At 39.1% G+C, this 27,354-nt stretch overlaps 5 protein-coding genes across 5 annotated transcripts; 2 read left to right on the top strand and 3 right to left on the bottom strand.

Annotated features, from left to right (window-relative positions):
- The first annotated feature begins 1,427 nt into the window (after positions 1–1,427).
- LOC137731403 (calnexin homolog) lies at positions 1,428–4,156 on the top strand. Its single transcript, XM_068470511.1, has 6 exons — positions 1,428–1,742; positions 1,828–1,897; positions 2,133–3,262; positions 3,368–3,439; positions 3,547–3,663; positions 3,774–4,156. Exons 1-6 carry the CDS (start codon positions 1,629–1,631, stop codon positions 3,921–3,923), a joined length of 1,653 nt encoding a protein of 550 aa, XP_068326612.1. The 5' UTR covers positions 1,428–1,628; the 3' UTR covers positions 3,924–4,156.
- A 249-nt stretch (positions 4,157–4,405) lies between these two features.
- Positions 4,406–7,737, bottom strand: LOC137732616 (putative pentatricopeptide repeat-containing protein At3g49142). The gene is made up of 5 exons (XM_068471922.1): positions 7,463–7,737; positions 7,146–7,291; positions 5,513–5,901; positions 4,836–4,933; positions 4,406–4,712 (listed from the first exon to the last, which is right to left on the bottom strand). The coding sequence occupies exons 1-5, from the start codon at positions 7,735–7,737 to the stop codon at positions 4,406–4,408; spliced, it is 1,215 nt and encodes a 404-aa protein (XP_068328023.1).
- A 2,873-nt stretch (positions 7,738–10,610) lies between these two features.
- LOC137732338 (uncharacterized) lies at positions 10,611–11,823 on the bottom strand. The gene has a single exon (XM_068471650.1). The coding sequence runs from the start codon at positions 11,631–11,633 to the stop codon at positions 10,857–10,859; it is 777 nt and encodes a 258-aa protein (XP_068327751.1). The 5' UTR covers positions 11,634–11,823; the 3' UTR covers positions 10,611–10,856.
- Positions 11,824–17,488: 5,665 nt separating this feature from the next.
- Positions 17,489–19,285, top strand: LOC137731857 (uncharacterized). The gene is made up of 2 exons (XM_068471100.1): positions 17,489–17,827; positions 18,545–19,285. The coding sequence occupies exons 1-2, from the start codon at positions 17,523–17,525 to the stop codon at positions 19,002–19,004; spliced, it is 765 nt and encodes a 254-aa protein (XP_068327201.1). The 5' UTR covers positions 17,489–17,522; the 3' UTR covers positions 19,005–19,285.
- Positions 19,286–21,349: 2,064 nt separating this feature from the next.
- Positions 21,350–26,170, bottom strand: LOC137731226 (respiratory burst oxidase homolog protein D-like). The gene is made up of 11 exons (XM_068470328.1): positions 25,252–26,170; positions 24,932–25,094; positions 24,760–24,808; positions 24,041–24,586; positions 23,566–23,952; positions 23,327–23,422; positions 23,111–23,226; positions 22,925–23,027; positions 22,741–22,811; positions 22,078–22,643; positions 21,350–21,790 (listed from the first exon to the last, which is right to left on the bottom strand). Exons 1-11 carry the CDS (start codon positions 25,937–25,939, stop codon positions 21,681–21,683), a joined length of 2,895 nt encoding a protein of 964 aa, XP_068326429.1. The 5' UTR covers positions 25,940–26,170; the 3' UTR covers positions 21,350–21,680.
- Between the last annotated feature and the right edge of the window lie 1,184 nt (positions 26,171–27,354).

Below are 27,354 nucleotides of genomic sequence, written 5' to 3' on the forward strand. Positions count from 1 at the left end.
AATTCCTATCCTTGATTTTATTTTTGCCTCTCATTCCTATGCATGAGAAATGACATATGGTGTTATTGTCTAAGTTAGTCTTTTTCTTGAAGCAGGTACTACCATTTTTATTTTTTCTAACAAATTAATAATTGACAAATGCTTATGATGTTATTATCTCCAAAGCAGTGCATTAATATAAGAAACATGTTTATAATACTCATAAAAAAATGCTCAAGATAATTACATACTTTTTATAATGTCATAACAATCCCAATACAATTCCACAAAATGATCCTTAAGAAGTTAGAAAACATAACACCTTCAACCTTACTCAGTCATCAGAAATGAAAATAGGTTTAGGTACAAGATTCCAACCAAACGAGGAAGGCCATGGAAAGTGTAGTTGATCACCGTGTGTCATGTGTGTTTCGAGCATAATGTTTGTGCTCTTGTTTTGATAACTAAAACCTTATTTTGCTTGTGTTTGGTTAAGTGGAATGCCCTTATTTTGTAATCGAGATTCTATGGATTATATACCTTATGAGCTGTAAAATCTCTTATGTTTTCCAACTTCTCAATAATCATTTTGTGGAAATGTATTGAGATTATTATGACATTATGAAAAATATGTAATTATATTGAGCATTTTTTATGAGTATTATGAACATGTTTCTTATATTAATGCACTGTTTTGAAGACAATAACACCATAAACATTTGTCAAATTATTATTTTGTTAGAGAAAGTAAAAATGGTAGCACATGCTTCAAGAAAAAGACTTAGTTACTTATGAAGACAATAACACCATATGTCATTTCCCATGCATAGGAATGAGAGAGAAAAATAAAATTGAGGATATAAATTAGCGGGAAAAAATAGAGAGAAAGTTTTGTTTTTTTATTTTTTTATTTTCAAAATTTTAATCATTTTTAAGAGTGAAATAACTTAACTAGCTCTCATGTTGTGCACATGGTCTCACCTAACAGAAATATGGATGAAATATATGAAAAACTAACGGTAGGGGCAAATCGGCTGAAAAAATTAGTTTGAGTCCTTAATTTTTCAATAGAAAAGTTCAGGAGGAAAATCGAAAGCTAAGTGAAAGTTCAGGAGGTAAATCGACAGTTTACTCTAATAAGTGAATACCAGTATGATGAGTAATACATTCGGAAATTAACATGTGTACGGCTAAAATATATCAATTACTTATGGATAGTGATATTCACACATTCTTTTACTTCTTATCTTTGTTATTTATTAATCTTCTCCAATTCATTCGATCTGATAACTATAATTTAAAAGAAATATGTAAAAAATAAAAATAAATGTGTAAATAGCATCACCGTCACTTATCAAAATGATTGATATATTTTAACGGTACAAATATTATAATCGCAATCATTGGTATTTTAGATTACATGAACATAAAAGATCAGTAAGTATTTTCACAACTCAAGTATTGTCCAACAGAATGTTACATATCGCACCTATCCAGTATCTTCTACTTGATTAAATTTCTTCTCTTCAACTGGATAAAGAATCAACAAACGAAAAAATTCTACTCAGCAAAGGAAAGCTGTCAAATCAACTGTTCCAGTGTGTAGCCAAAATCCAAGGCGCGCTTAGGGTTGAGGCGCGACGGTCCTCATGGCAGGAACACGGTGGCGTAATTTCACTGACCTCCTTCTTCTTCTGCTGGTACTGCTGATTGGCTGCTCCGCTTCTCAGATCCGCGCTTCTTCCGAACATGAAGTCGATTCGGTAAACCATTCGCTTCTTTTGAAAACTGTTCTATTCTTTATTAGTCTATTTTTCATGAATTTTTACAAAGAATTTATGTTTACAGATCTTTTACGAGCCATTTTCTGAGTCGTTTGAAGGCCGATGGATTGTTTCTTCCAAGGACGAGTACCAAGGTCCGCACTTTCTCCCTTCAATTTTTGTTTAATTTTTAATATTTTGCATAATTACAGCAATTGGAAATAAATCATTGTTTTTTCTGTTATCTAATTTTTCCAGATTTGTTCTTGTTCATACTGTAATTCTTTCTTGTTCATACTGTAATTCTAGTCATTTATTACTCTCCAAGTGTAGCGAAATTTATTTTTGCAGTGGATTTTGAATGCTAATTTTCGTATTTTTCAAATTTAGGGGTATGGAAATTGTCCAAAAGTGAGGGACATGATGATTACGGGCTGTTGGTAAGTGAGAAGGCGAGGAAGTATGCTGTGGTGAAAGAGCTCGACAAGGCTGTGAGCCTCAAGGATGGAACCGTTGTCCTGCAGTTTGAGGTCCGGCTCCAGAACGGGCTCGAATGTGGCGGTGCTTACTTGAAATACCTCCGCCCCCAGGAGGCGGGTTGGAAAGCGGAGGAATTTGACAATGAATCGCCGTATTCCATTATGTTTGGACCGGACAAATGTGGTTCCACAAACAAGGTTCATTTCATCTTCAAGCACAAGAACCCCAAGAGTGGAGAGTATGTTGAGCACCATCTCAAGGACCCTCCATCCGTGCCCTCCGACAAGCTGTCTCATGTTTATACTGCAATATTGAAACCTGATAACCAAGTTAGGATTTTAATTGATGGGGAGGAGAAGAAGAAGGCAAATCTTCTTTCGGCTAAAGATTTCGAGCCTGCGTTGATTCCAGCCAAGACAATTCCTGACCCTGAGGATAAGAAGCCAGAGGATTGGGATGAGCGGGTGAAGATTCCAGACCCCAATGCCGTTAAGCCTGATGATTGGGATGAGGATGCACCAATGGAAATTGAAGACGAGGATGCTGTGAAACCTGAAGGGTGGTTGGATGATGAACCTGATGAGATTGATGACCCTGAGGCGACAAGACCAGAAGATTGGGACGACGAAGAGGATGGTGTATGGGAACCGCCAAAGGCTGATAACCCCAAGTGTTCATTGGCACCAGGTTGTGGAGAATGGAAGAAGCCAATGAAACATAATCCTGCTTATAAAGGAAAATGGAGGCCTCCTATGATTGACAACCCCAGTTACAAGGGCATATGGAAGCCTCGAGAAATTCCAAATCCTGATTACTTCGAGACCGAGAAACCCGACTTTGAGCCCATTGCTGCTATTGGCATTGAGATCTGGACAATGCAGGATGGAATATTGTTTGACAATATTCTCATAGCTGATAATGAGAAGGTTGCTGAATCTGTTAGGCTAACAACATGGAAGCCGAAGTTTGAGACTGAGAAGGAGAAACAGAAGGCTGGGGAAGAAGCTGCAGGTCTTTCGGATGGACTCTCAAGCTACCAGGTAATCTTTTTTTCTTTTTTTTTTCCTTTTATATTTGAGTTTCCTTCATTTCTATTGATTTTGGTACTTCGTAAGCTAATCAGTTTTAAGTACTAATACGTGTAGAAAAAAGTATTCGGCCTTCTCTACAAAATAGCAGATGTTTCTTTTTTGGATGCATACAAACCCAAGATCATTGTAAGTCCTTGGCCTGCCATTGCAGCATCTTAACAAACTTTCTCAAAACTCTGCTTAATTGAACTTGTAGAAGGCGATAATTATTGGTTTTTGTGATACTCATGCAGGATCTGATTGAGAAGGGAGAAAAACAGCCCAATATGACAATTGGTGTTATTGTTTCCGTCGTGGTTGTTCTCTTGTCAGTGTTCTTTAAACTCTTCTTTGGTGGCAAGAAACCGGTGGTATGCTATTACATCTTGCATATATTCACTTTTCTGTAGTGGTTACGACTTTTGATATCTTCTTAATTACACTAGGGCACTTGTAAATTCTTTTGTCCCACACTTTCCAGGTAACTGTTCCTGAACCAAACAGGGCTGCGGCTGCAGAGACTCCCCGCGATGAAGGAAGCAGTGGAGAGAAGGAAGACGAGAATGAGAAAGAAGAAGAAGAAGCTGCTCCTCCTCCCCGCAGGCGGCCTACCACCAGAAGGGAAACATGAGCATATATGTGATATCAGTATGTGGTTATGTTAGCAAAATTTTGAGATAGAACCTATATGGCTAGATTTCTTGCTAGCATGTTTCCGAAACTTCCTTTTATACTTCTTATCAGTACACTTCTTTAAGTACGAATTAGCGCTACTCTTGTATTGATCGTTATATTTGTTTGCCTAACGTTTTCTGTTGGAGATGGATGCTGTTCACTCTAAATTAAGAATGTTCTCCCATTTAGCCACCTGCTCTTCATCTTAAGCTATGAATTGCGTTGTGTTTAATGTCTCGTTTCTGCTGTAGATTGTCACTATAAATGCGTTATTTGCGACCATTTTAGCCTTCATAGATCACGAACCCAGATGATATAACAGCAACATATACATAATTTATTCACCAAAAATCATCGCATTACAATAACCATTCTTCAAACGAGGGAAAGAATTTGGGTCCTTGAGTACGAGACATAACTTTTGCAGAATCGAGGCACCTACGACGCACCCGGGTTGTGTACTGATGAGGCCAAAAGAAATGGCCAGCATCCACGCTCTTCATCCACATCACGGAAACTAAAATCCGATTCAGGTCTCTGTCCTTTGCCTTCCATTTTCTGCATCAAACACTGCAACTCCAAGCCTATTCCCTGTGATCTTCGGTGTGCTACGTCCCCCGTCCCAAACGCATGAATTTTGTTTTCGAGTTCTGTCCAAGTATAAGGTTTATTTGGTCTCAAATCCATGTCTGTAATCATTCCTCTAACTTCATCGACCATCTCCTGTTTTACATTTTCTGCGTACCTGTTGGAGAGCAACACATATTGTTGGCATGAAGAGTTTCCAAATCAAAGAGCTCTCAATAACCCGTCTGCCCAGATTCAGTTGCAGGTGAATCCTCCAGCCATCGAGCAGTGCTCTGAGTACCTCGGCATGCCCTTCAATCTTTTTTCAGCTATAAAGCTCCTTGCATCGTCAAATTGCCCAGAACGAGATAGAAGAGCTACCAGCCAAGCACGGTGCAACTGTAGGTGTTTTGACGCAGATTAAGTTAAACTCCCCTTCCTCAACAATATGTGCAGCAACGCAAGCATGAAGGACAGCGGCATATGTGATTTCATGGATCTGTATGCTCGAGTCCTTCATGTGGCAGAACAAATCTACTCGGACCTTTCCTTGTCAGTGTAAGCTGTACCCCGATATCACGACTGCCCACGACACAAGATCTTTGTGCTTCAACTCGGCAAAACTTTTACAGCTGATTGGATAAATCCCGACTTGACATACATGTCCCTAAGTGCATTCAGAATGGTGAGATTCATTCGGATACCATTTCACAGCAAGAATCCATGAGTCTCTTTGCCATGTTTACCTGCAGACGTTCTTGCGCATGCCGGGAGAACACTAGAGACTCAGAGGGGGTTGGGTTTCCCCCCGTCTCCAATCATCTGCCTAAACAGTTTAAGACCCTCATGGAGGCCTCCCCGCTTCACATTGGCATGAATCATTTCTGTCCAGGAAATGACATCTTTCAAAAACTGCTCGAGTGTCTTCGACACAGCCGCAGTCCATGTACATTCTCAAGAGTGTTTTGCTCACCACACCTCATACTCCAATCCACCTTCCTTGCCAACCCTGTGGACTTTTGTTCCATCAATCAACGATCTCAACATGCCACAGGCACCAGCCGCCGTCGCAACTGCCACAGAACCTATCTGAGCTCCAGACTCCATCATTCTCCCAAACACATGAACCGCCTTGCCGGGCTTAATTACCTTCCCCAATGTACAACCTTGCCAGCATAGTCCAAGAAAGAGAGCCCTTAACAGGGGATGTTGAGGGTATTTATCAAACAGCCCTTTTGCGGCGTCCGCGCCGTCGAGATGACCGTACAATTCAATGAGAGTGGCAACCCCGTACCGGTTAGCGGAGCAGACGAGCTTATGAGCGTGGCCATGGACAATGGCAAAGCCAGGATTTGCCGAGGGCAGGGCTGAAATTTAAAAGAGTGCAAGGTTCAATCGAAGCGGTTGCTTTTACATTGGAGAGTAGAAAGTTTTGAGTTAATATTCATAGCAGAAAATAATCTCTCCACCAAAACGGTTGTAAGCAATAATATCAAAATCAATGTAAGAAGCTTAAATTGGCTAGGATTAGATCTTAAAAAATGTTAGCCGCTAGTCAAACAACGGACTGGAACCTAGCAACTAGGTGCCTAGGCGAGAGGCAGGAGCCTAGATGGATTTAAATTGTCGTAAAATAAATATTAAACAATATTTACTTTGTTTTGAAAAAGTAATACAATATTCATAAACAATGTGAGAGTTTAAGATAAATAAGATGGAAGTCTTAAAAGGGAAAATAAAAATACATACAAGAATTAAAAAAAGAAAAAAAAAGAAATGGGTTAATAAACCACAAAAAAAAAAGGTGGGGGTTAGAAGAGGAAAAAAAGGGAAATACTTAGGTCCTCACCAGTGAGGACCCAATATACTGACATTACCATTTAACCCAATCAAATCAAAGCAATCTGTCATTTCAAATTCTCTCTATGCCTACAACCAAGCAACCAACTTTAACCTTACACCTATAACCAAACAGTTCATCTCTCCTCCGTCCCATGCCACAGATCTCATTCCCGTCCAGGTCAAATTTAACCTGAATTTCTCCATCAATCTCTCTCCTTTAACGAACCCAACCTTGCCCACTCATACCCAACTCTTTCCTCTGCCATGGCAGCACCTATACAACTGCTTAATTACTGGTAGCAGAGTAACCGCTTTCTCTCATTTCTGCCCATGGTTGTATCGGGAGTAGCCACTTTCTCTCCTTTCATCCCTCCAACCTCTCTCCTTCGTCTTCATCATTCCTTTGCAAATCCAACCAAACTATCTCCCTTTCTCTGCAAATTCGACCATGACAGTGCGCCAGCCAAAACCAATTTTTACAGGTGCCATGAATTCCGACTAGAGCGGAAGGGTTGAACCAGCACTCCTAGGCATGTTTTCATGCAAGAGGAGGGGTGGCCGCCACTCCTTGCCTTCACGTAGCTTCGTCACTGCCTATAACCAAACAATTCCTCTTTCATCCGTCCCATGTCGCAGATCTCATCCCTGTCCAAGTCAAATTTAACCCGAATTTCTCCATCAATCTCTCTCCTTCAACGAAGCTAACCCTACCCACTCATACCCAACTCTCTTCTCTGCCATGGCAGCACCTATACAACTGCTTAATTACTGGTAGCAGAGTAGCCGCTTTCTCTCCTGTCTGCCCATGGTTGTATCGGGAGTAGCCGCTTTCTCTCATTTTTGCCCATGGTGGTGGAGTAGCCGCTTTTTCTCCTTTCATCCCTCCAACCTCTCTCCTCCATCTTCTTCATTCCTCTGCAAATCCAACCAAACTATCGTCATTCCTCTGCAAATTCGACCAAGACAGTGCACCGGACAAAACCAATTTTTACAGGTTGAATTTCGACGAGAGCGAAGGGGCTGAACCATCTTTCCTAGGCCTGTTTTCCGACGAGGGGAGGGGCGGCCACCACTCCTCGCCCTTACGTAGCTTCACCACTGGCCATGGAGTTGCTTGCTGAGAGAGAGATCGGCCGATAGGCGGACAAGACGCGAAGGAGGGTATGTCTGTCTAGGTGAATGCTGCGGAGGAGCATTTGGTGGCAAGTGGTGAGGACCTGGTGGAAGTCGCCATTGGCGATATGGGTGACGGCCACCTTCGTGGTGGGCTTAACATTTCGGGAGTGCTTGTAGTGGACGGTGTTGATTGAGTTCTCGGTGACCATCAGACGCTGGATTTGGGCAGATGGAATGGCTTCCATTTCAGTTTAGTCGGACCCAATTCAGCATTGACCGTACAAATTAGCGCGCTATTATTGATGAAGTTTTTTTTTTATTGATTATTTTTTGTTTCCTAGAGAGGATTTGCAGTTTGGCAGTTGAGGTTGAAGTTTGGTCGAAGAACAACGACATGTCGTGTTTTTTATTAGGATTCTCTCAATAGAAAAACAACACCTTTGCAGAAGCGCTCACATCATGGTAATGGTGTCATTCATTTCATTCAATTCAACGGAAAAAACACTCACATTTCAAACTGTGATTTGCAGGATGTAGAATGCCTTCTTGATAGGCATGTCATGTTAAACTAGCAAACTGTTGAACCGAACCTAACCGAACTAATTGATAGCAAATTAGTTGGCATAAATTGGTTTGGTTTTCGATTTTCTCACTTAAAATCCAAACCTGAGCATTTTTATAAAAAATATACTTCCACTCCTCTCTTTTTTCACTCCGTTTCTCTCCAGAAATACAATCTTCAAGCACTCGACTTCGGAAACCAATACAAAACAATGTTTAACCATTGTAATTTGCGCATGAAATATTTGAAGGTCAAAGTGTTTCGAAGGAATCGGCCATTATTGTATCAGTCTAGGATTTTTTTTTATTTTTTATAACAAACGTTATTAACTACACTAATGAGTGAGCTTAACATCACAACGACCTAGCAATAATGTGGTTCAAATTTGCTTTTGGCGAGAATCGAATATAAGATCTCTAACTTACAAGTGAAGAGGAATACCATGTTTCAAGGGAATCGGCCATTATTGTATCAGTCTTGGAATTTTTTTTTTATTTTTTTTAACAAACGATATTAACTACACTAATGAGTGAGCTTAATCTCACAATGAGCTAGCAATAATGTGGTTCAAATTTACCTTTAGCGAGAATCGAATCTAAGATCTCTTACTTACAAGTGAAGATGAATATCACTAGACAGTAATATTAGAGAATCAAATCTAAAATCTCTTACTTACAAGTAAAGATGAATACCACTAAACAATAATATTAGGAGTAGTCTTGAAATTAAGTTGGCATAAAATTATAGCCACAAGAATCCCCACAAATTAGAAAGCAATTCACCTCCCCACTCCCCACTCGACCAGGCCTAACTTTGACCATACTTCATGTTCTGTTTGTGAAGGATAGGAATTGGATGGTGGGTATTGGCATTGACTGAGCTGGTAGCTGCTGTGTTTTTTTAGCGGACTATTGATTAGGAGAAGTTTCGGTAGAACTATTTGATTAGTTACTATTTATATTATATTTGGGCTAAATTAAAAATATTGATAATTTTATCTGTTTACGCGACGTGCACCTACAAATTTAGGTGAACTACTCATGTCTATTAATAAGAGAGAAATTTCGCTAAAATTATCTGTTTAGAACAATTCTTACATCAAGTGAGAAAACGAAAATTGCTAAGAAATCATGTATTATAGGAGGTGCCCTAAAAATTTCGATAGGGCAACAATATTAGGTCTTGATCTCGAGTGAGACCACAAATTCGAAGAATTTCATGCCTTTGTAGTTTGTACGATGTGCCCACAAATTTAGGATGAGCGCGATAAGAACTTTTGGTAGAAGTGTCTTTTAGGGAATTTTAACGTTGGGTGAGATTTGATAAGCTGTTTTCATGGAATTTTTACCTAGGAGACGATTTTAATGCATATTTTTTAGCTTCTCACTTCTTTTTATTTTTTGTTATTGCATTGAATAAGTTAAATAGAAACAATTATAAAATTAAAGTTCAAAAGAAAAATCTATCAATTATAAAAGTTTTAGGAGGATAATTAGTTAAAATTAAAATTCATGAAAAAATTAGCTGATTATAAAAGTTCAAAAAAGTAATCAATTAAAATTAAAATTCATAAAAAAAAATTTGAGAACTCATTACAAATTCGGAAGGAAAATTGACAAACAGGTTTGAATTAAAGAAGAGCATTGCGATCCGAGTAAGATTAGAAGTGCCTTAAAAGACAGAAACCAAAGATGGACCGGATAAACCGAGTCACGGTGGAATCCCGGTCCGTCTGAGTCCCTATCTTAAATGTCGCTGACCTATGTTGACTGCTAATTTGTCCATTTCCCAATCATGTCAAAATCTCAAACAAGAGCACTGGTGACCTAGGCCAGCTAGTCCAAATCTGCCAAACCCAGCCACGCGGCCACGCCCCATCACCATTCTACTAGAAATTATTTTGATTTTTTTTTATTAGAATTAAAGGTAAATAGTACTTAATGAATGCTGGTCTTATGATATACGATGAGCAAATATGATATGTGAATTCTTAGAATCTTCACAACAGATCCTCATCCCAAAAGCCACTCCTGCTTGGGTTTATTTGTACATGTAAAATTAGATTCACATCAAACGACTAATGTAGTACGAGAAAAACTTGAATATAATCGGAAATATGAAATATGTGCCATAAGAATACGGAGATATACTCTATGACAGGCAAGCATTTCAAGATTGAAGTAAATTCTGCACACCTTTTTTATTTTTTGTTGCACACGCTTGTTTATTTTTTGTCTTTATACTGAATCATTATTCAAAAAAGAACCAAGGAGAAATGGATGGACATGCACGGAAAATTGAAATAAATTTTGCGCACTTCTTTTTAAGTTTTCGTTGCACACGCTTATTTATTTTTTATCTTTAAAATGAATCATTATTCAAAAAAGAACCAAAGAGAAATAGATTGATATGTGCGAAATTGAAGTAAATTCTGCACGGTTCTTTTTATTTTTTTCGTTGCACACGCTTGTTTATTTTTTATCTTTAAACTGAATCATTATTCAAAAGAGAACCAAAGAGAAATAGATTGACATGTGTGAAAATAGTTTCCAAGAACTAATGAACCAATGACAACTTTGAGAAATTGAAGAAGAAGAATTTAATAGTAGTACGATTAGCAAAAAGATGACGATCATTAAGCAAAAAAGTGCAATTAGAAAGTAATTGTATTAAAAAAAAAGCACGAAAACATGTTCATGTATTTACATAATGAGTATATTCACTTCAATCTAATGAAAATCAAAAGAGGGTCCTCCTAATTAACATCTAAATCCTAACTAATCATTGAAAAGGCACTAATCATCATTTTCTCGACGATTTGATCTTGATCTTGGCTTTGGAAGAACCATTAGTAGAACTACTCTTTTGCTTCTGGGAAGCCTTCGATGAATTTGGTTGAGATTTCTTCTTGGAAGATCTCCTCAGCCCAAAAGAAGAAAGCTTTCTGCTCTTCTCCCGAGCCTCTCTGATGGGCTCGAGCCTCGGCTTCCACTGCCGTGCCCCAACAAGCTGTGTGTAGTCTTTCTGCAGCTGAGCCGTCGTACAAACCCCGCTCTTGGCCTCCACCGCCGCCGCGTCCTCCTCGAGCTTCTTTTCCTCCAGCAATTGCGATATAAACTCGTCCGAAACGCGTATTCTCAAACACCCAGACGGCGTTTTCTGTATATCGAACGGCTCGCAGCTCGCCGCTTTTCTAACAAACGCGTTTCTCGACGAGTCTTTTCTGCTGAAGGAAGCAATGGTGACGAACGAAAGCACGGATTGGAAAAACTGCTGGGGGAGGAGAAAGTACTTGTGACCGAGCTGGAGCTGGTCGTCCTCCGACAGTGCCGGGATCTTCTGCCCGATGTAGAACGAATCGGACCGGCACACTTGGTGTTTCGGAAACTCCGTCATGACTTCCGAAACGTGGATTGGCCGGTGGTAGATCAACACAAGCCCGTCCGATTTGACAAGCTTGATCGTGCAGATCGGGCGGGCCTGGTCGTTGGGACGGAGCTGCGCGCGAGAGATGCGGTGGCTGCCCATTAACTGGAAGCACCACGGCATCATTTGAAGAGTGAAGAATCGCAACGTCATTTGTCAATGTGTGAGATCGGAGAGATGTAATTTGTTGGGGACTTTCAGCATATATGTTGTGCGCAGAACGATGGATGATGATAAGGTGTTCGATTAAATTACCGAGAGAGCGAAAAGGGTCGTGGCTTTTGGGTATGGCGTGTGGGGTTTGAGAAAAATGATTCCAAGCTAACACGATATGAGGTGCAGAGGTGGGTTTCTTGGGGTTTATATATAATTGTTGATCGATGTACGACTATGCGGGTTTGAATGGAACGTGCACCATGTTATTATAAAAAAAATTATGGAGGAGAATTCTCTTCCCCTTTTATTTTATTTTTTTGAATTTTTGAATTTCCTTTTATTTGAACGTTATGTTTAAGTCACATCAATAATTTATATTGATTTTTTTTATAGAGACAATAAAACAAAAAACACAATTTAAGAAGAGAGGAGGGAAGGAGATAGGAATAGGAGGACACAGAATCCTACTCCGAAAGATTCGGTACTCTTCAATCTTAACTTTCATACTTTTGAGCAAAGATATAGCAATTAAAAAACTCGTAGTACCGGTCCAAACCACCCAAAGAAAATCTTGTTTTTATACAACAGTAGAATGCATTTTAATTTGAATGAGGATCCTCGTCGGATCCTCTTTGTGAGGATTCCAGCGATTCTCAAATCATATACATTCATTGTATATCGTACGGTCAGAAATTATTGTATTTAAAATTGAATATAAACAGTACCGGACGGAAACTGGTCGCACGATGTACGATAAATAGATGTAATTGGAGGATCATCGGGATCCTCACAAAGAGGATCCGGCGAGGATCCTCGCTCTTTTAATCTAATCTAGACTACTAAAAAGAGATTTTTTTTATTTTTTTTAATGCATCGATATTTTTACACTAAGAATGAGAGGGGAAGTTAGAATAAGTCATACAATGGGCAACCTAATTTGGTATCGAATTTTCATCTACGAGATTCGAACCTAAGGTCTCTCACTTCCAAATGAAGAGAAATATCACCAGATCATAGTACTGAGTAACTAAACTACTAAAAAGAGATTTAAACTTAATACAAAGAGAGGGCAATCGCTACCTTTGCGTATCGTTTCAATAATACAGAAACAAATGTAAGTTGTTTTCTAATTGGACTGCTTGGATTTTAGAGTAGGACTGAAGACTGAAAAGAGAGAGAGAGAGAGAGAGAGAGAGGAGGAGGGGGGCCGATAGACCCGGGTAAAGCTTTGCTTTCTATTTGTCCGTGGCACATCAGATGGTACTTAGCATCTACTTTTGTTTGTTAATTTTGAAAGTTGAACGCTTTGGTTTGACTGCAATTTCTTCTCGAACGCCAATTGAGGCCAACCTTATTTAAATCCCAGATCCCGCCTTTTATCTATGAAATAATATGTGGTCCAAATCCGACCCTCTTAAATTACTATATTTTGGTGTAAATACTAAATAGTAATTTGGGAGGAGATATGTAAATAAATAGGTATTTTGGTGTAAAGATACTATTCCATATGCGGCCATGCTGGATTCTCAATTTTATCCATATACTTGGGCCACGATATGCATACGAGGGAACATCGAGTTATTGCAGTCAGAAGAGCCAGATGAGCAGATAAATTATTATAGAGAGGAAGCGAATGATAACTCTATTATGTTTCAATGTATGCATAATAACTTGATGTATACTCAAGCATTTAACAGTTAATAATTTAATGGCTACTAATTTTGGTTTATAGTATGTATCAATATAAGGGTAAGACTCGATATAATATACATTTTCTTAGAACCCTCACAAAACAAGGAGTTTTATTCACTTGGGGTCGCTCTTTGTGGTATACATCAATACACAAGAAGTATCATGTGTGTAGCAAAACTCTGAACAGTTAAAGATTCAATAGTCACAAATGACGGTCTACTCACCAATGTTTATGAAAAAATCACGAAAAATTATCAAAAATGTTAAGATGTGATCAGTTAAGTAAGTTGGTCAACAGATTGTGCTTATTTGTTTCCACTTAAATTCAATTCATATCATTTTTTTACGTAGATTAGAGTACTAATTTAGAATATCCTTGTGTTGAAAAAAGATACCAAGAGTAGAAAATACATATATCCATATAGTTTTTTTGTTGCGTAGAAGGAAAAGAATGTATCTGTAATTTGTGTGCGCTTTGCATGGTCTAAGGAAAGGGTGACAGGAGAATGCACTTCCCCATGGAGATAACAGCAACACCACTGACCAGTGACCACCCCATGCGTGACGCACACACCACCACTCCCAACTTCTATAACTAAACAAGTTTACCACAATCTTAGATTCTCTTATTCGATCCTAATTAAAATAATCATGATAATCTTTTTTTTTCTCATTTGGCCTCTCCAACTCTGAACCAAAAGTAAATTACAATTAGATCTTGATTGGTCCCAGGTTGCATTCTAACCAGTCAGTTGTGCGTCCCTAGCTCGGAATATTTTAAAATATGTGTATCTGTGAATAGTTTAAATTATCTGTTCAGGATTGTTCAGAGTGTAATCTCGAATCGGATAATTACACTCTCGCATCAGAGTTCATAAGGTGATCTTTATCATTAATAGATAGAACAAAAGAGTACAAAAACCGAAAACGAGAGTGTAAAAATATTATTGTAGAGTCTTAACAGACTACCCACCTGTTGAGTGTAACGACCGCACATTATCGGTCACTTTATATGCAGCGTGCACATGCTAAGACAATAGTTCGAGCAAACGGTAGCATTTATGCACGGTTGTTCGATGCCTGTAAATTCGTTTTCAAACGAGACTCGCTTCAACCAACACATCCTTGGTCCCTGGATAGTGGATTCCCCGGTCCCTTTCGGCTAAAGCTCGATAGAAAATAGTAGTAAAGTTAATTACGTTGCGTACGACAAGGATTACTGTCTCTTTGCTGGCACTTCGTATGCACTCTAACTGTGGTGAAATCGTGTTCAGACTACAAAGATGTTCCAAGACAAAAGAGAAAAATGCTTATAAATTTGAATACCATTGCATTTTACAAGTTTGTGAAATATTTAGTGCATATGGTATTGAGTTCTTAAACCCTATGTACTTTTCTATATACATTGTCACATTCTTGGCTTACATAGAGAAGCTTGTTTATTGCACTTAATTAATTTTCTCCATTAGTTATGCAGAATTGTAGATTACCTGTCAAGCCATGATCATCGTCATTAATTAACTTTTTGTATGTCTGAGAAACTGACATGCAATTCGAATGTGTACTCACCAAAGTTTCGAACACCTATTAGCAATCATCAACCACAAGTGAAACCATCAATATTCAGTGGAATTCTGATATCATATGCTGCAAACTTAATTTACCAGTTGTATGTAGTTTATTCTCTTAATATGCCTTCACATTTTCCATAACTGTTGTTGTCATAATTTTCTTTTCTAGCGATTTAAATTTTTATAAATTTGGTGCTTTTGCACATGAAATACAACAAATTACTTTACAAATGTCAAGTTTAATTAACCTAACCTATTTTGATTAAAAAGGAACCAAAACTTACGTGTCACTTGGGTCTATAACACTCAATGTTTAACTCTCTCTCTCTTTTCAATGATATGAGTTTTTTTATTATCATCTGTCTATCTCTCTCGTCATGTTCGGTAACTAATGTCTAAGTTTGGATGCGTGGACAACTTTGAAAGATTCTTATTTATAGTCTCTCCTCAATTAGGTCATTCACTCAGGACCCATCAAAGCATTACCTGGTCAAAGCAAAGTTGGCAAAGCCAAAGTGCCCGACACCCGTCTGCATTTCCAAAATTGTCCATGCAGAAATTTTTGTCAATGTAGTTGTCTCAACCCTGTAGGAGAAACTTCTGTTACTATTTTTTTAGAGTAAAAGTATATATCGAGAAGGTTGATGGAACAAGTACCTAACAAAACGTTAGAAACCTTCACCCATAAAAAATATTTTAGAAAAGATACGAGACAATAAACTATAACATGGGGTGTCAATAGATATTGAAACTCTATTTTTCTATTGTGATTTTGGTATTAATTTTATTTTTTTCCTAATGGAATCAATATACAATTTCTCATGGTGTTATATACGTGGAGCCAACTAATCTATTTGGATTTTACATATATAATAGAAGAGTTTTTTTGTAATACCATAACATATCTTTGTTCTCATGTACGAGTTTAAGACGCTTATCACGTGATCAGAATATAGTTTTAGTTTATATATATATGAGTTTACAAAACTTATCACGAGAACAAATAAAGATAGATAAGTATAGATCTCCAATAGTAAGCGACACTTTCCACGTATAAAAGTCTTTTGATACAATGAACCATATAGTATGAACGTGGAGATTGTTATGAAACTTAATGAGAAGTTGTTATTGTTGAGTCACGCAAATGCACACTAGCAATACCACTCACACGAAAACTCCATCAACTCGACTCCTCATCCACCAATTCAGTCTCGTCCGTTTTGGAAAAACACAGTAAAAAAAAACAGTACAACAACAAAAGCAAACGTGCATGTGTTGAATACATTTGTTCCTTCAAGTGGATCGACCATTCTATCTTTGACCAGGTTGGTCTAGTGGAAATGCACGTGTTCAGGTGTCGAAGTTGAAGGAAAAGTACTGATCAAAATGGTATCCAAGGAAAAGGACTGAAAACCAAGTCGACCAAACTGGTAAATAGGACATGCCAATTGCCACACCAGTTTATTGCGTGATTCACGAATCGTGCTAGAGTTATTGCATTTCATGATCAAAATTGTCCATATTTTAAGACCTTATTTAATGTTTATTCATGCAAAACTTCATAGAAATCTGAAATGCTTTTGTGATCTAAAATGTGCAAAACATATCATTTTTTAAATAAAGTTGAAACATGTCACTTAGTACTACAGTCTAATGATATTCTTTTTCATTTGTAAGTGAGAGGTCTTAAGTTCAATTCTCCACAAAGGCGAATTTGAACCATATTATTGCTAACCTATTATGAGGCTTAGCCCACTCCCTCACCCACTTAATGTAGATAACATCGTTTGTTAAAATAAAAAATAAAGTTGAAACAGAAATGAGAATAAATAATGATAAATTTGAATTGTTCTGGCTGCTGTTCAAAATGGAATTTTAATTTTTTTTCTTTGAAAAATGACATTCTTAAAATATGTTAATTACTTGGAAGTTGGAAGAGAGGGAGTCCACAAATGGTGTTTTCACTACAGTGGTGAAAAATAATCATGCATATGCACCTGGTGCGGATTTGATCCCCAAAAATCCTCCTCCCCTTACCAACTAACAATTTAACTCACTGACGCTATCATTTGTAGGAAAAAAAAACAAGGGAAAAAGTAATGGGTGAGATCTATTGATATCCTTGATTTGATTCTGATTTTTTAGGTATTAAAATATGAATTTTGAGGTGAAGTTTTTTTTTTAAGGGGGATAGTTGGCGGCAAGCCACGGTTATTTACCCCTTCCGGGAGTCAGAAAAATTCACATAAGCATTTCAACCTCCCCATGATCACAAGTCTAGCTTCCACACGAGCCACAGATTTTGAGGTGAAGTTCACATTTATTTTATTTTATTTCGTATATGTGTTAAAAAAATAAGAAAATAAAAAATTTCAAAACTAATGTTTTAGCCAAAAAGTCAAGAATGAGAATAATTCCAACTCCGATTGCATATAAGCAAACCCGCCATTCGTGCATAAAAGCCTTACTCAGATTATAGATGAAGTGAAGCCAAAGCCCAAAAAAGAAAATGGCCCAAATGTAGCCTACATGATGAAACTGTGTCCGGCCCATCTGGACCCATCTGAGTGTTCTGTATCCCACAGAGAGAGAGAGAGTTGACGAGAGCAGAGAAGATAGGAAAATGGCGAAGAGGTGGTGGACAATCGGAGCGGCTGTGGCGATAATTGGAATAGGGAGGGAGCTGAGCAAGCACTATGGGTTGGACAAGGACGCTGTGATCAAGGTGTTTGCTGAATTGTCCGATCGCCTGGGAGTATGGGCCATCCCACTGTACGTTTCGATCCACACTATCACTCTCGCTCTCTGCCTGCCCTACGCTGTCTTCTTCGAGGCCGCCGCTTCTATGCTCTTCGGCTTCTTCCCGGCCGTCATTTGCGTCTTTGCCGCCAAGCTGCTCGGCGCTTCCCTCTCTTTCTGGATTGGCAGGTACCACTCAAATTTCAATACTTTTACCTTTTCGTTTGAGCAATTTGACAACTGATTTGAGTAAATTAGACTCCTCTTTAATCTAAATGTATATAGTATCACTGTTAGATTTGGTAACTGATAGACACAGGACGGTGATCATTTTTCGAAGTTTTATGCTTTTCTTGTAGTGATGGATGAAAGGTGGAAACTTTAATACAAAACTGCCATGGAATCACCCCACCACAAAATGCCTAATACCCTTTTCCTTATTCGATGCGATAATGACTGAAATTTATGATTTGGCAGAGGTGGCTCTAAGCTTTTAAGTATTAAAGGATTCAATAGAGTTAAAACTGTTAGCTTTATGTTGAGTTGTTCACCGCATTCGTTGAGGGAATCAGGTTCGATTTTGAGTGAAGGACAAGTTTGTTTTAAATTTTGATTTAAATGAGGGCCTCTGCAGAAGATTTAACCTCCCTGCAATGGGAAATGCATATTAGTATCTTAATACAAATACAATTCATAGTATCGCCAAAACAGATTGAGGTGCGCAAATACGTTAGTAGCATTGCTTAACATTCTTCATATGACAAGTTGACAACTGACTGCATCAACTGTAATTCCCCCCTGCTCCAGTTGTTGGGATTAATGCTATATTGATTAGGTTGAAGTTTGTGTATGTGTGTTTTATATTATTTGCTTTTAGGTACTGCTTTAATGCTGTGGTGTTTGCAGGTTAATTTTCAAGAGTTCAAGTTCAGCAATGGACTGGGTCCAGAAGAATAAGTACTTCAATGTCCTATCCAGAGGAGTTGAGCGAGATGGTTGGAGATTTGTCCTACTTGCCCGGTTCTCGCCAATGCCATCCTACATTATAAATTATGCCCTTGCTGCAACAAAAGTTCGGTTTGTCGTGGATTTTCTGCTGCCGACAGTTATTGGATGCATGCCGATGATTTTACAAAACACATCCATTGGCAGCCTGGCTGGTGCTGCCGTTTCTTCGGCATCGGGCTCTCAAAAATCTCAAATTTGGTCGTACCTTTTTCCTTTACTAGGAATTGTGTCAAGCATTCTTATTTCCTTGAGAATTAAGAAGTACTCTACTGAAAATTTAGTGACCGAATCATCTCCAAGTCACGACTCCAGTAACTTAGTTAACTCTAATGACAAGGACTTGAAAAAAGGTCAGTGATGGATTTGTAAACCCTAAAACTTGGTAGAACTTTACCATTTTCTGCTGCTGCTGGAAGTTTTTCTGTTGAGATCCCTTCTTGTTTTTATCTGCAATCTGCGTTGGCGGATGATGTGCTATTTTATTGTTTCTTCCCTTAGCCTACTCTAATTACATTGTGGAGTTTCTTGAAAACTAAGCAAAGGCATGTAGAAAGAGCTACTGTAGGGAAGACAGTTTAATGCTCCCATTTTTAACTGACAATTGATTAGTTAAATATATTTATGCAAGTAATTTTGCGATCATGTCAAAGTTCCCATGTTCTCATGCATGCTATAAACTGAAAGTGGTTTACCTAGCAAGATGAAGGTACCATCACAGTTGTTACTGCGAAGCTGAAAGATCTGGTGGAATAAATTGTGGCTATGTATTATTGCTGCTATTTTCTCTGCTGCGATAGTAGAACTGTAGAACTCTTTGCGTCGTCAAGCCTGCGAAGATTCCGTTACATCTTTCTTTGGTTTTGTGACACTAACTGCTGAATAATGATTTCTGTCTGAGGCAGCTAGGACTTGTTCACATTGTCTCTTTGCATTGTATGGCATGAAAGGGCCAATTACATCGATGATGTGAAATGAACAAGGTATGTTTTTAACGCCACTGTTACTAATGCATTGATCGTAGCAGGTTTTTGCTTTTTGCTGTTTTAGCCATAATGTGCATTTAGAATTTGATGTTCATCACAATGATGGTTTTTGTTGATTTTAAGGTTGGGTCGGGTATGATTTTGTATTTGTCATAGGATTAAGATACTGATTACAACTGTTAATCTCCGCACACACAGTGCCACGCACGGATGTACGTAGACGTGCTGCATTAAAGATACGAGTCTTCATTAGATAAAGATTGATGTTTCGTATTACTACTAATCACCCTGAAAGGAGTTCAAATCTTCTGCACTCAGTTTGTGTGTGGCCTCTATCATTGATTGACATGTGTTTATAAACTTAACTCTCTTTAGTTTTGTTATCATAAATTGGTTGTCAATTAATGACAGACAAAATGAGTGCAGAAGATTTGATCTTCCGTGAAAGTCAAACACGGTTTTATTTCTAGCTTCTTGTGGGTCCAAGGGCAATTGAAAGCATTAGCACTTGGAAGTTGACGATCATGGATGACATCTTTTAGGTCAAAACGATGGATTTTCCTTTTGAAATACATGTATGTGGAAAAATTCAGCTCCTACCATTAGTTAACAACCAACCCCACATGTTGAAAGACACGATGCCAGGTTGCCAAATCAAAATGGTATTTCATGCTAAAACTATGTGCTTTACCAAATTGACTCTTTTGCGACGCGTAGGGCGGCCGCACGTGTCAGCTTTTTCATACAAAGTTGGGTGTTGAGGGTGGGATCCACGCGGAGGGCCTCGTCTTTTATGAAAGAGCTGATGCGGCAGCCCATTACAATAATTTCTCCTTCCAGCCCCATTTGTCAACAAAGTCCACTTCCTACCGTCGCAAATGTTGAATAGCCCATCATAGGCCCTAATGCTCCGTTAGAGGGTAATGGAAGCAAGATGTCATAAAGGATAACTTCTTCCTTAGTCTTGATTTGACATTCATATGTTTGGATGAGTTGACATTTGAAATATATCTTAATCAAGCGTTACTAATGATGATCATGGATGATTATCATCATTTTAAAGGTACTAATTACTTTTAAAAACAATTTTAGGCATGGGTTATTGTACACACATAAAATGATCAAAAAAGGAAACTCTATTGTTTTGGGGGCATGGGTGGTGTGTTAAGGACGCAAGAGTTAAGAATTAAGGACACAAGACTTAAGAATTAAGGGAAATACATCATCATGATTGACCATGGGCTAGAAAAGTATTTGTTCCGCTTTTCCATTTTGTTTAGACCACGTCATCCGTCCAGCGACAATACAAATAAGTGAAAACTCTTTCTATATTAAGATCTAAATACACGAGCCTGCTATACCGACTTCAATAAGGGGGCCCTCTTGTTTGTGTTTGCCGTCAAATGGGCAACGTGTTCCGGCTACCGGATAGAAGAATGTATCCAACTTGTGCCTTTGTGGTTTTCTTGGTCAATTAACAAAGGGTTTTGGAGAACACCATAAAGCAATGCTCAATGTAGTGAACACTAAGATATAGATAATCCAAATCTTAATCTAACTTAATAAAGGTTCTTATCCTTAATCAATTAAACACTTTCTGTTTCTGCATCCAATCAATTAAACTCTTTTAATTCAAGGAAAGAAATGTGGACAATAACTTACCCAAAATACCCAAAATAATAAAACAAAAAACTTGGATCATATTTGCAATTGGGATATCAATCGATGCATTATTGGTACTTGTTGCGGTGGGTCCCCCCCCTGTCCCCACCTTCCCACGAGATGGTTGTTAGCGGTAGGTATTATTGCACACCTACCACATGCGGTGGACCCTCATAGTACCCCATTATTTCATTCCCTTCTTTTTTTTCCACTTTTGGGTGCGCAAAAAAATCAGTGTGCAAAAACCAAACTCCTCTATTTGATTACACTTACATAAGCATTTGATCAACTAATGATAATTACAGGCTCTAATCTCTCTCTCTCTCTCTCTCTCTCTCTCTCTCTCTCTCTCTCTCCCCTTCTTTAATCACTCTACTTAGTATAATTAATTAGAAATTCTCTTTGTGGAAGTCGAACTTCGTGGTGGTCTTGTGTGAAAAGTACAACGCCAATTCCTTGAGGTCCTTTGTTAGTGCTGGTGCCCCACAGTAAAACACCCCTGCATATGTAACCATCAATTTTGTCACGATTAAAATTAATGATGCAAAGATTACGATTAACAACGTTGGACTTAATTAAGAGGGCGGCATGGATTCTTAATTGGTTATGAATGTGCATCTAAAATAAAACTCACTTACATCAACGATTAGAAATCAGTTATGATATGCCAACGTACGAGTGATGGTGTTATTCTAATTTAGTTAGAGTAAGGATTTTCAAAGCATGAAGTGGTAGACAAGAGAAGGTGGGTGAGGTTGGTGAGGAAGAAGTTTCTTTTGTACTCACCCACTCGGCTATCCGGATGGCGGCGAGCGATATCCTTGTAAACTTGGCGCCAGTTGGGCTTGGCGAAGTGGGATTTGACACGTGTGCCCGACACCACATCGACGCCGTTCTTGGCGTGGTGGAGGGACTGGAGCATGGCAATGAGGGCTGACCTGGCATCCCCTTCCTCGTACACACTGGTGCAGTAGTTGTGAATCTCGATCACACCCTTCTCGTCCATGTCCGCCACCTCGTTCAGAATCCCCTTGAACCACTCGAACGAGCCTTGTTCTCTCGTCACCCAATAGTAGTAGGCCTTCCTGGTCTTGAACCCTTTGTTGCTCCTGTTCTTGCCACTGCTGCTGTTGTTATGGCTCGAGGCATTCGGAGTGGCCCTGCCGCTTTCTAGGGCGGACTCCGAATCATCGTCTTCCCTGCTCTTCATCTTTATGTTGTTGATGATGTCCTTCACAATGCTCACCATGGGAGTTGCTCCGATTCCGAGCCCTACAAGCAATACAACGTCGTATTTCTTGTAGTCCTGTGCCGGTGCTCCGTATGGACCATCTATCAGTATCTTAGGGAAGCTGTAACACGAATTAATTAACAAATCAATCCACATTATTCAATTTTAATTAAATCCTCCTTTTGTTTTTAAGGTACGTATGTCTAATTAAAAATTACCTAGGATTGTTTCCTCCTTGCATATCAGCTCTGAGTAGGCCACTCTTCCCACCAGTCGGTGGCTGACATACCTAATTAACCAACACAAACAATTAACTAGTGAGATCATACACAAGTTTTGGAGGGTTTTTGTAGCAAGAAACTTTAACATGAACAAGTTGTGATTAGAAAATTTTAAACGAACCTCGGAGAAAACAGTTTTGAGCTGCCGCGTCCAATCGCCCAGTGTTCGAATGTGGACGCTTAGGTAGTCATCTCCAGGTGATGAGGTAATGGAGAACGGGTGCCTGTCGATATGATTAGAACATAATTAGTTTGTTTAATCGGGCATGATTAGAAGATATTGTGCACAAAATGTATGAGTGTTCACCATTCGAAAGGAGAAACCGCAGCGCAGTTGACAAACATGTACTGCCCGCTCTTGTATTTGAAGCCCTGAGGCTTTGACATGTGCAGTGCAAGAACATTTCCAGGATAAACAGCAACCTTCAATAATGTTCATAACAATGTTCAGATAATTAAGAAATTGGTGATAGAATTTGAGCTAAATAGCTGGTAAGCAAAAATTAATCAACTAATTAAGTACCTTGAGAATCTTGACTGGCTTGATGCTTGATCTAAAAGCTCTAATCAACCTTTCGCAAGCGTAGAGGACGACAGGAACCGCCAAATACATCCATGTCTGCCACCAAAAGAAGTAAATCCACTCAAAATCATGCAACTCAATTACCTTAAGGAACTGACTGACGGTTTGCTTTTGACGGATATTCTAAATTATTTTAATTTACAGGCAGAAGAATTCGAACTCGAGTGCAAAGGACTCACCGTTTTATGATACCATTCCTTGGTGAGGTAGAGCTTGATGCCATGGACAATGAGGAGAGCATAGACAATGACAAACAGGTGGTGGGAATACCAGAAGGCGTTGAAGCCAGTGAGCTTCTTGAGCGGCTTTGGCAAGTTGAGCTTGTTTCTTCTGAACCAAGGAGTTGCCAACGTGAAGGCTATGGCCATCAATACCACCATCAAAATACCAGACCACCCTTCCACTCCCTTCACGAACCACCAGTAGTTCCCAGGCTGGTCCTCGCCGAAGTAAGGTTTCAAGTCCTCGTACTCATCTTCGGTCGCGTGTATAATCCGTGGGAAATCGCACGTCAAATGCGCACCCACATGTAGTCCAACTCCAACAATGATTCCAACCGCAATGACCTGCAAGACCAATTCAATTTCACACTCGATTTTGGAGACAATATTGGATTCTCCGAATGAGAAAGTGACATTCTGTTTTTGACACTACCTTGTGGAAATTTAAGTTGTCATCAAACGGGACGGCAACGCCTAATTTGGTCTTGTTTCGGAGCCAAGTAATTGTGTTCCGGCAGACGGGAAGCAGGATCAAGGCCATGTTAAACTTGAGAGTCTCAGCTCCTCCTTTGGCAATGCAGACACAATATCCCATCACCTCGAATGCCTCCTCTCTTTCGCGGTACTGCACAAACTTGTACACAAACAGACCTGAAACTATGCCGAGCCAGAGCATCATAACCCAGACTCTCTGCCAGTTATCAAGGAAGAAGTACTTAGTTCTCTGGTAGCATCTTCGGATCGGGTTGTTCTCCTGCGTCGGCTTCAGCTTCTGACTCAGAAGCTGGCTCAAAACCCGGCTTTCGTTTACGCTCACAGATTGGCCAACCGGAGCTTGGAGCAACAGAGTTTCCAAATTTTGAACCATGATGTAGCCGGCATTGTCCGGGTCTAGTTCTTCCATGATCAGAGCTGCATATTCCTTTGCTTGTTTCTGAATGTTTGAGAGCTTGTTTGCAGAAGCACTCATGCTTATAATCTGCAACACATATATACGATCAATTTAGGAAACTGTTATTAGCACTTAAAGAAATGTCATCGGCAAGTAAAAACTCGATTACATAATTCCAAGCATGTTTAGCCCGGTGCTTAAAGTTAATTAAAAATTAAGAAACGTGGCCGGCAGTAATCAGTAAATGGCGGATCGCCTACCTCTGTGACTTCTTCTTCAGTGATTCTTCCATCGGCGTCTCTATCCACCCTGCATTTACACACACATTAATTCTGCTTAATATTAAATTTAATGACTAAGATTAGATTAATTAAGAAGCCTAATAAATGAAAATTAAATGGTTTGTGTAATGTCCAAGTGTTAGTGTAGTACATGTCAAAGAATGTTTGGAGTCTGGAATCAAAACTTTCGTCGGAGATTTGCTCCCAGAATTCTCTAAGTTGCGCCTTGTTGATGATATCGCCGGTTATGTTCCGCCTCCGAGCAAGTGCCCGGAAAAGCTCTCCGGCAAACTCCTTGGACTCCTTGTTCATACCTGCAAAGTCATTTAAACCGCGTTAACTAATTTAGGTTTCACAATTGACTAATTAATTAACGTAGTGATTTTTACACTCCTTTCTAATCCTGCTTTTGTTTCTGTCATTTTAATCCTATGATTTATTCATTCGTAGGTAAAAGAGAGATGATCAGACCTATGCATTCGCCAAAGAGGGAAGAGGGGAGGAGCCAGTTGGATTTGGCAGTGAGCTCGTCGTAGCGCTTGTCTACGGCGGCCCAGCCGGAGGTGGCGCCGGTGCCGGTCTTGGTGGTGATGAACTTGAGGCTCTTCAAGGCGTAGGCGGTTGCTGACTTGGTCCGATCGAACCGCTTCGTGGAGGGCCTCTTGCTGAAGGAAGCCAGCCGCTTCAGCTCCTGAGAGACCTGCCGGATGTGCGACGACGTGTTCCGCAAAAGCGACGACCGGAAAGACGACGACTTCTTCCCCTCCAGCGTCCGCTTGGCGAGCAGAGCCAGCTCGGGATCTTCGTTACTGGCTCCGCCGGCTGCCTGGACGCTGTGGACGGCGACGGAGTCGTCTCGGATGTCGAGAGTGATCTCCACGTAAGTATCATCGTCGTTTTGGTCGGAAGTATTACCAGTACTCTTATCCGTACCGCCGGACTTGTCGAACTTGGCGCTCTTAATCCGCCTCCACGCCCGGTTGGAATTGGAGGACGTGGTCGGGGTGTGGTTGCCGCTGTTAGGCGTTCCCAGGGGGCCGCTGAAAGCTCGTCTTTCGAGCTCGATGCTGCCGCCGGGCCCGGTGGACTGAGTGGACTCGGTGTCGGAGTTGTAGTCCGAGGAAGTAAGCATCCCTTCCTCGTGGTGATGACCGTTCATTTTCAGATGCTTCTCACAGATATTCAAAGTTTGGTTGATTCAACTATTCAACAATTAGGAAACTAATTAGCACAAAGAAAAACAAATGGGGGGTCTGAAGATATTTTGGGAATAAAGTACGAGGGGTGGATGGGTATATGTAATGTAAGAGAGGAGGAAGGTAGCATGCAGTAGCAGAAGCGATAAAAAAACACGACAGTGAAAAGGAACACGAAGACGACTTGGAATACGGTTGGGAAGGGAATATGAGTGGTACATTACATGTTTTTATAGCAGTAGTGAGATATAACATCAAATGATAATTGAGAGATTTTTTTTTACGTGATCGAGATGGTACACTACGTATCATCATATCATTTGATGTTATATTTGACACGTCAATTCGTCTCTTTGATTAATAATTATATAAATTATTTATCACATCATATAATACACTGTATACACCAATATAATATAAACATAAACATGTGATTTTCCTGATATTACTATGAATGAAATTATATACAATATTATTTATAATGTTGTCCTCAGGGTGGAGATTTCGAGTTCAAATTATACATATACAAGAGATTCATGCAAGTATTCAATATTAAATTCTGACCACCCCTTAATCATTTGTAAAAAGGAAAAAGTTCACTCGCCAATCTCATTCCTCTTAATAACTAACAATTTAACTTATTAATGCTATCATTTGTTAAAAAGTTAAAATATGAGAACTTTTATGATACTTTTTAAAAAAAAGTTACTAGTATCTCGTTTTAATAAAATTATTTGTGTACGTTATGTAGTTACTCATCATCATTATTTGCATTTGGAAATCCTATCTTCACGTTTAATGATTTTACAACATAATGTATGAATTAGAAGAAAAATAATGTTATTACTGTAACAAAGTTGATGTTTATGTTTGTGGACATTCAATCAATTTAGAATGTTAAGCATACGTAGATGTGGCTACATCACAAAATCATCGTTTAAATTAAAGAATACTGATATCTTTTTCTTAAGGCATTGTGTATTACTCCCAGACTCCTAGTCAACTCAACATATTTAAGTGAAAACCCAAATTAATTGTTTTGATAATTAATGTGTATTGAATTTATTATAGGTAAATTGCATTTTACCCTCTTAAGTTTGGAGTCAATTACAACTTCTTATAATATTTTTAAAACATTTCAATCTCATAAGTTCACTACTATTTCATTTCAATTTCATACAACCGTTTAATGATTATGTTATCTACTTACGTGGCCATAGCGGACCCTACAAAATCCGTGCCACGTGGATAAAAAAATAAAATAATTTTTAATTATAAAATGCACACTCTCTCCAACGTCTCTCTGCTTCTTGCAAGAACCCAGATCCACCCATAGCTGCCGCAACACTCTCTCATTCTCACTCTCACCCAGCACCTT

Source organism: Pyrus communis, chromosome 4 (assembly GCF_963583255.1).
Source record: "Pyrus communis chromosome 4, drPyrComm1.1, whole genome shotgun sequence".
NCBI lineage: Eukaryota > Viridiplantae > Streptophyta > Magnoliopsida > Rosales > Rosaceae > Pyrus > Pyrus communis.

Coding starts and splice junctions, on each gene's coding strand:
- LOC137731857 (XM_068471100.1), top strand. CDS start 17,523: ATGGCGAAGAGGTGGTGGACAATCGGAGCGGCTGTGGCGATAATTGGA. Junction 17,828..18,544: donor CTCTCTTTCTGGATTGGCAG/GTACCACTCAAA, acceptor TGGTGTTTGCAG/GTTAATTTTCAAGAGTTCAA.
- LOC137732338 (XM_068471650.1), bottom strand. CDS start 11,633: ATGACGTTGCGATTCTTCACTCTTCAAATGATGCCGTGGTGCTTCCAG.
- LOC137731403 (XM_068470511.1), top strand. CDS start 1,629: ATGGCAGGAACACGGTGGCGTAATTTCACTGACCTCCTTCTTCTTCTG. Junction 3,440..3,546: donor CATACAAACCCAAGATCATT/GTAAGTCCTTGG, acceptor ATACTCATGCAG/GATCTGATTGAGAAGGGAGA. Junction 3,664..3,773: donor TTGGTGGCAAGAAACCGGTG/GTATGCTATTAC, acceptor CACACTTTCCAG/GTAACTGTTCCTGAACCAAA.
- LOC137732616 (XM_068471922.1), bottom strand. CDS start 7,737: ATGGAAGCCATTCCATCTGCCCAAATCCAGCGTCTGATGGTCACCGAG. Junction 7,292..7,462: donor ATGGCCAGTGGTGAAGCTAC/GTAAGGGCGAGG, acceptor TTGGATTTGCAG/AGGAATGAAGAAGATGGAGG. Junction 4,934..5,512: donor AAGGTGGATTGGAGTATGAG/GTGTGGTGAGCA, acceptor AAACACCTACAG/TTGCACCGTGCTTGGCTGGT.
- LOC137731226 (XM_068470328.1), bottom strand. CDS start 25,939: ATGAACGGTCATCACCACGAGGAAGGGATGCTTACTTCCTCGGACTAC. Junction 25,095..25,251: donor CCTCTTTGGCGAATGCATAG/GTCTGATCATCT, acceptor ATGACTTTGCAG/GTATGAACAAGGAGTCCAAG. Junction 23,423..23,565: donor AGGAATGGTATCATAAAACG/GTGAGTCCTTTG, acceptor TTTTGGTGGCAG/ACATGGATGTATTTGGCGGT.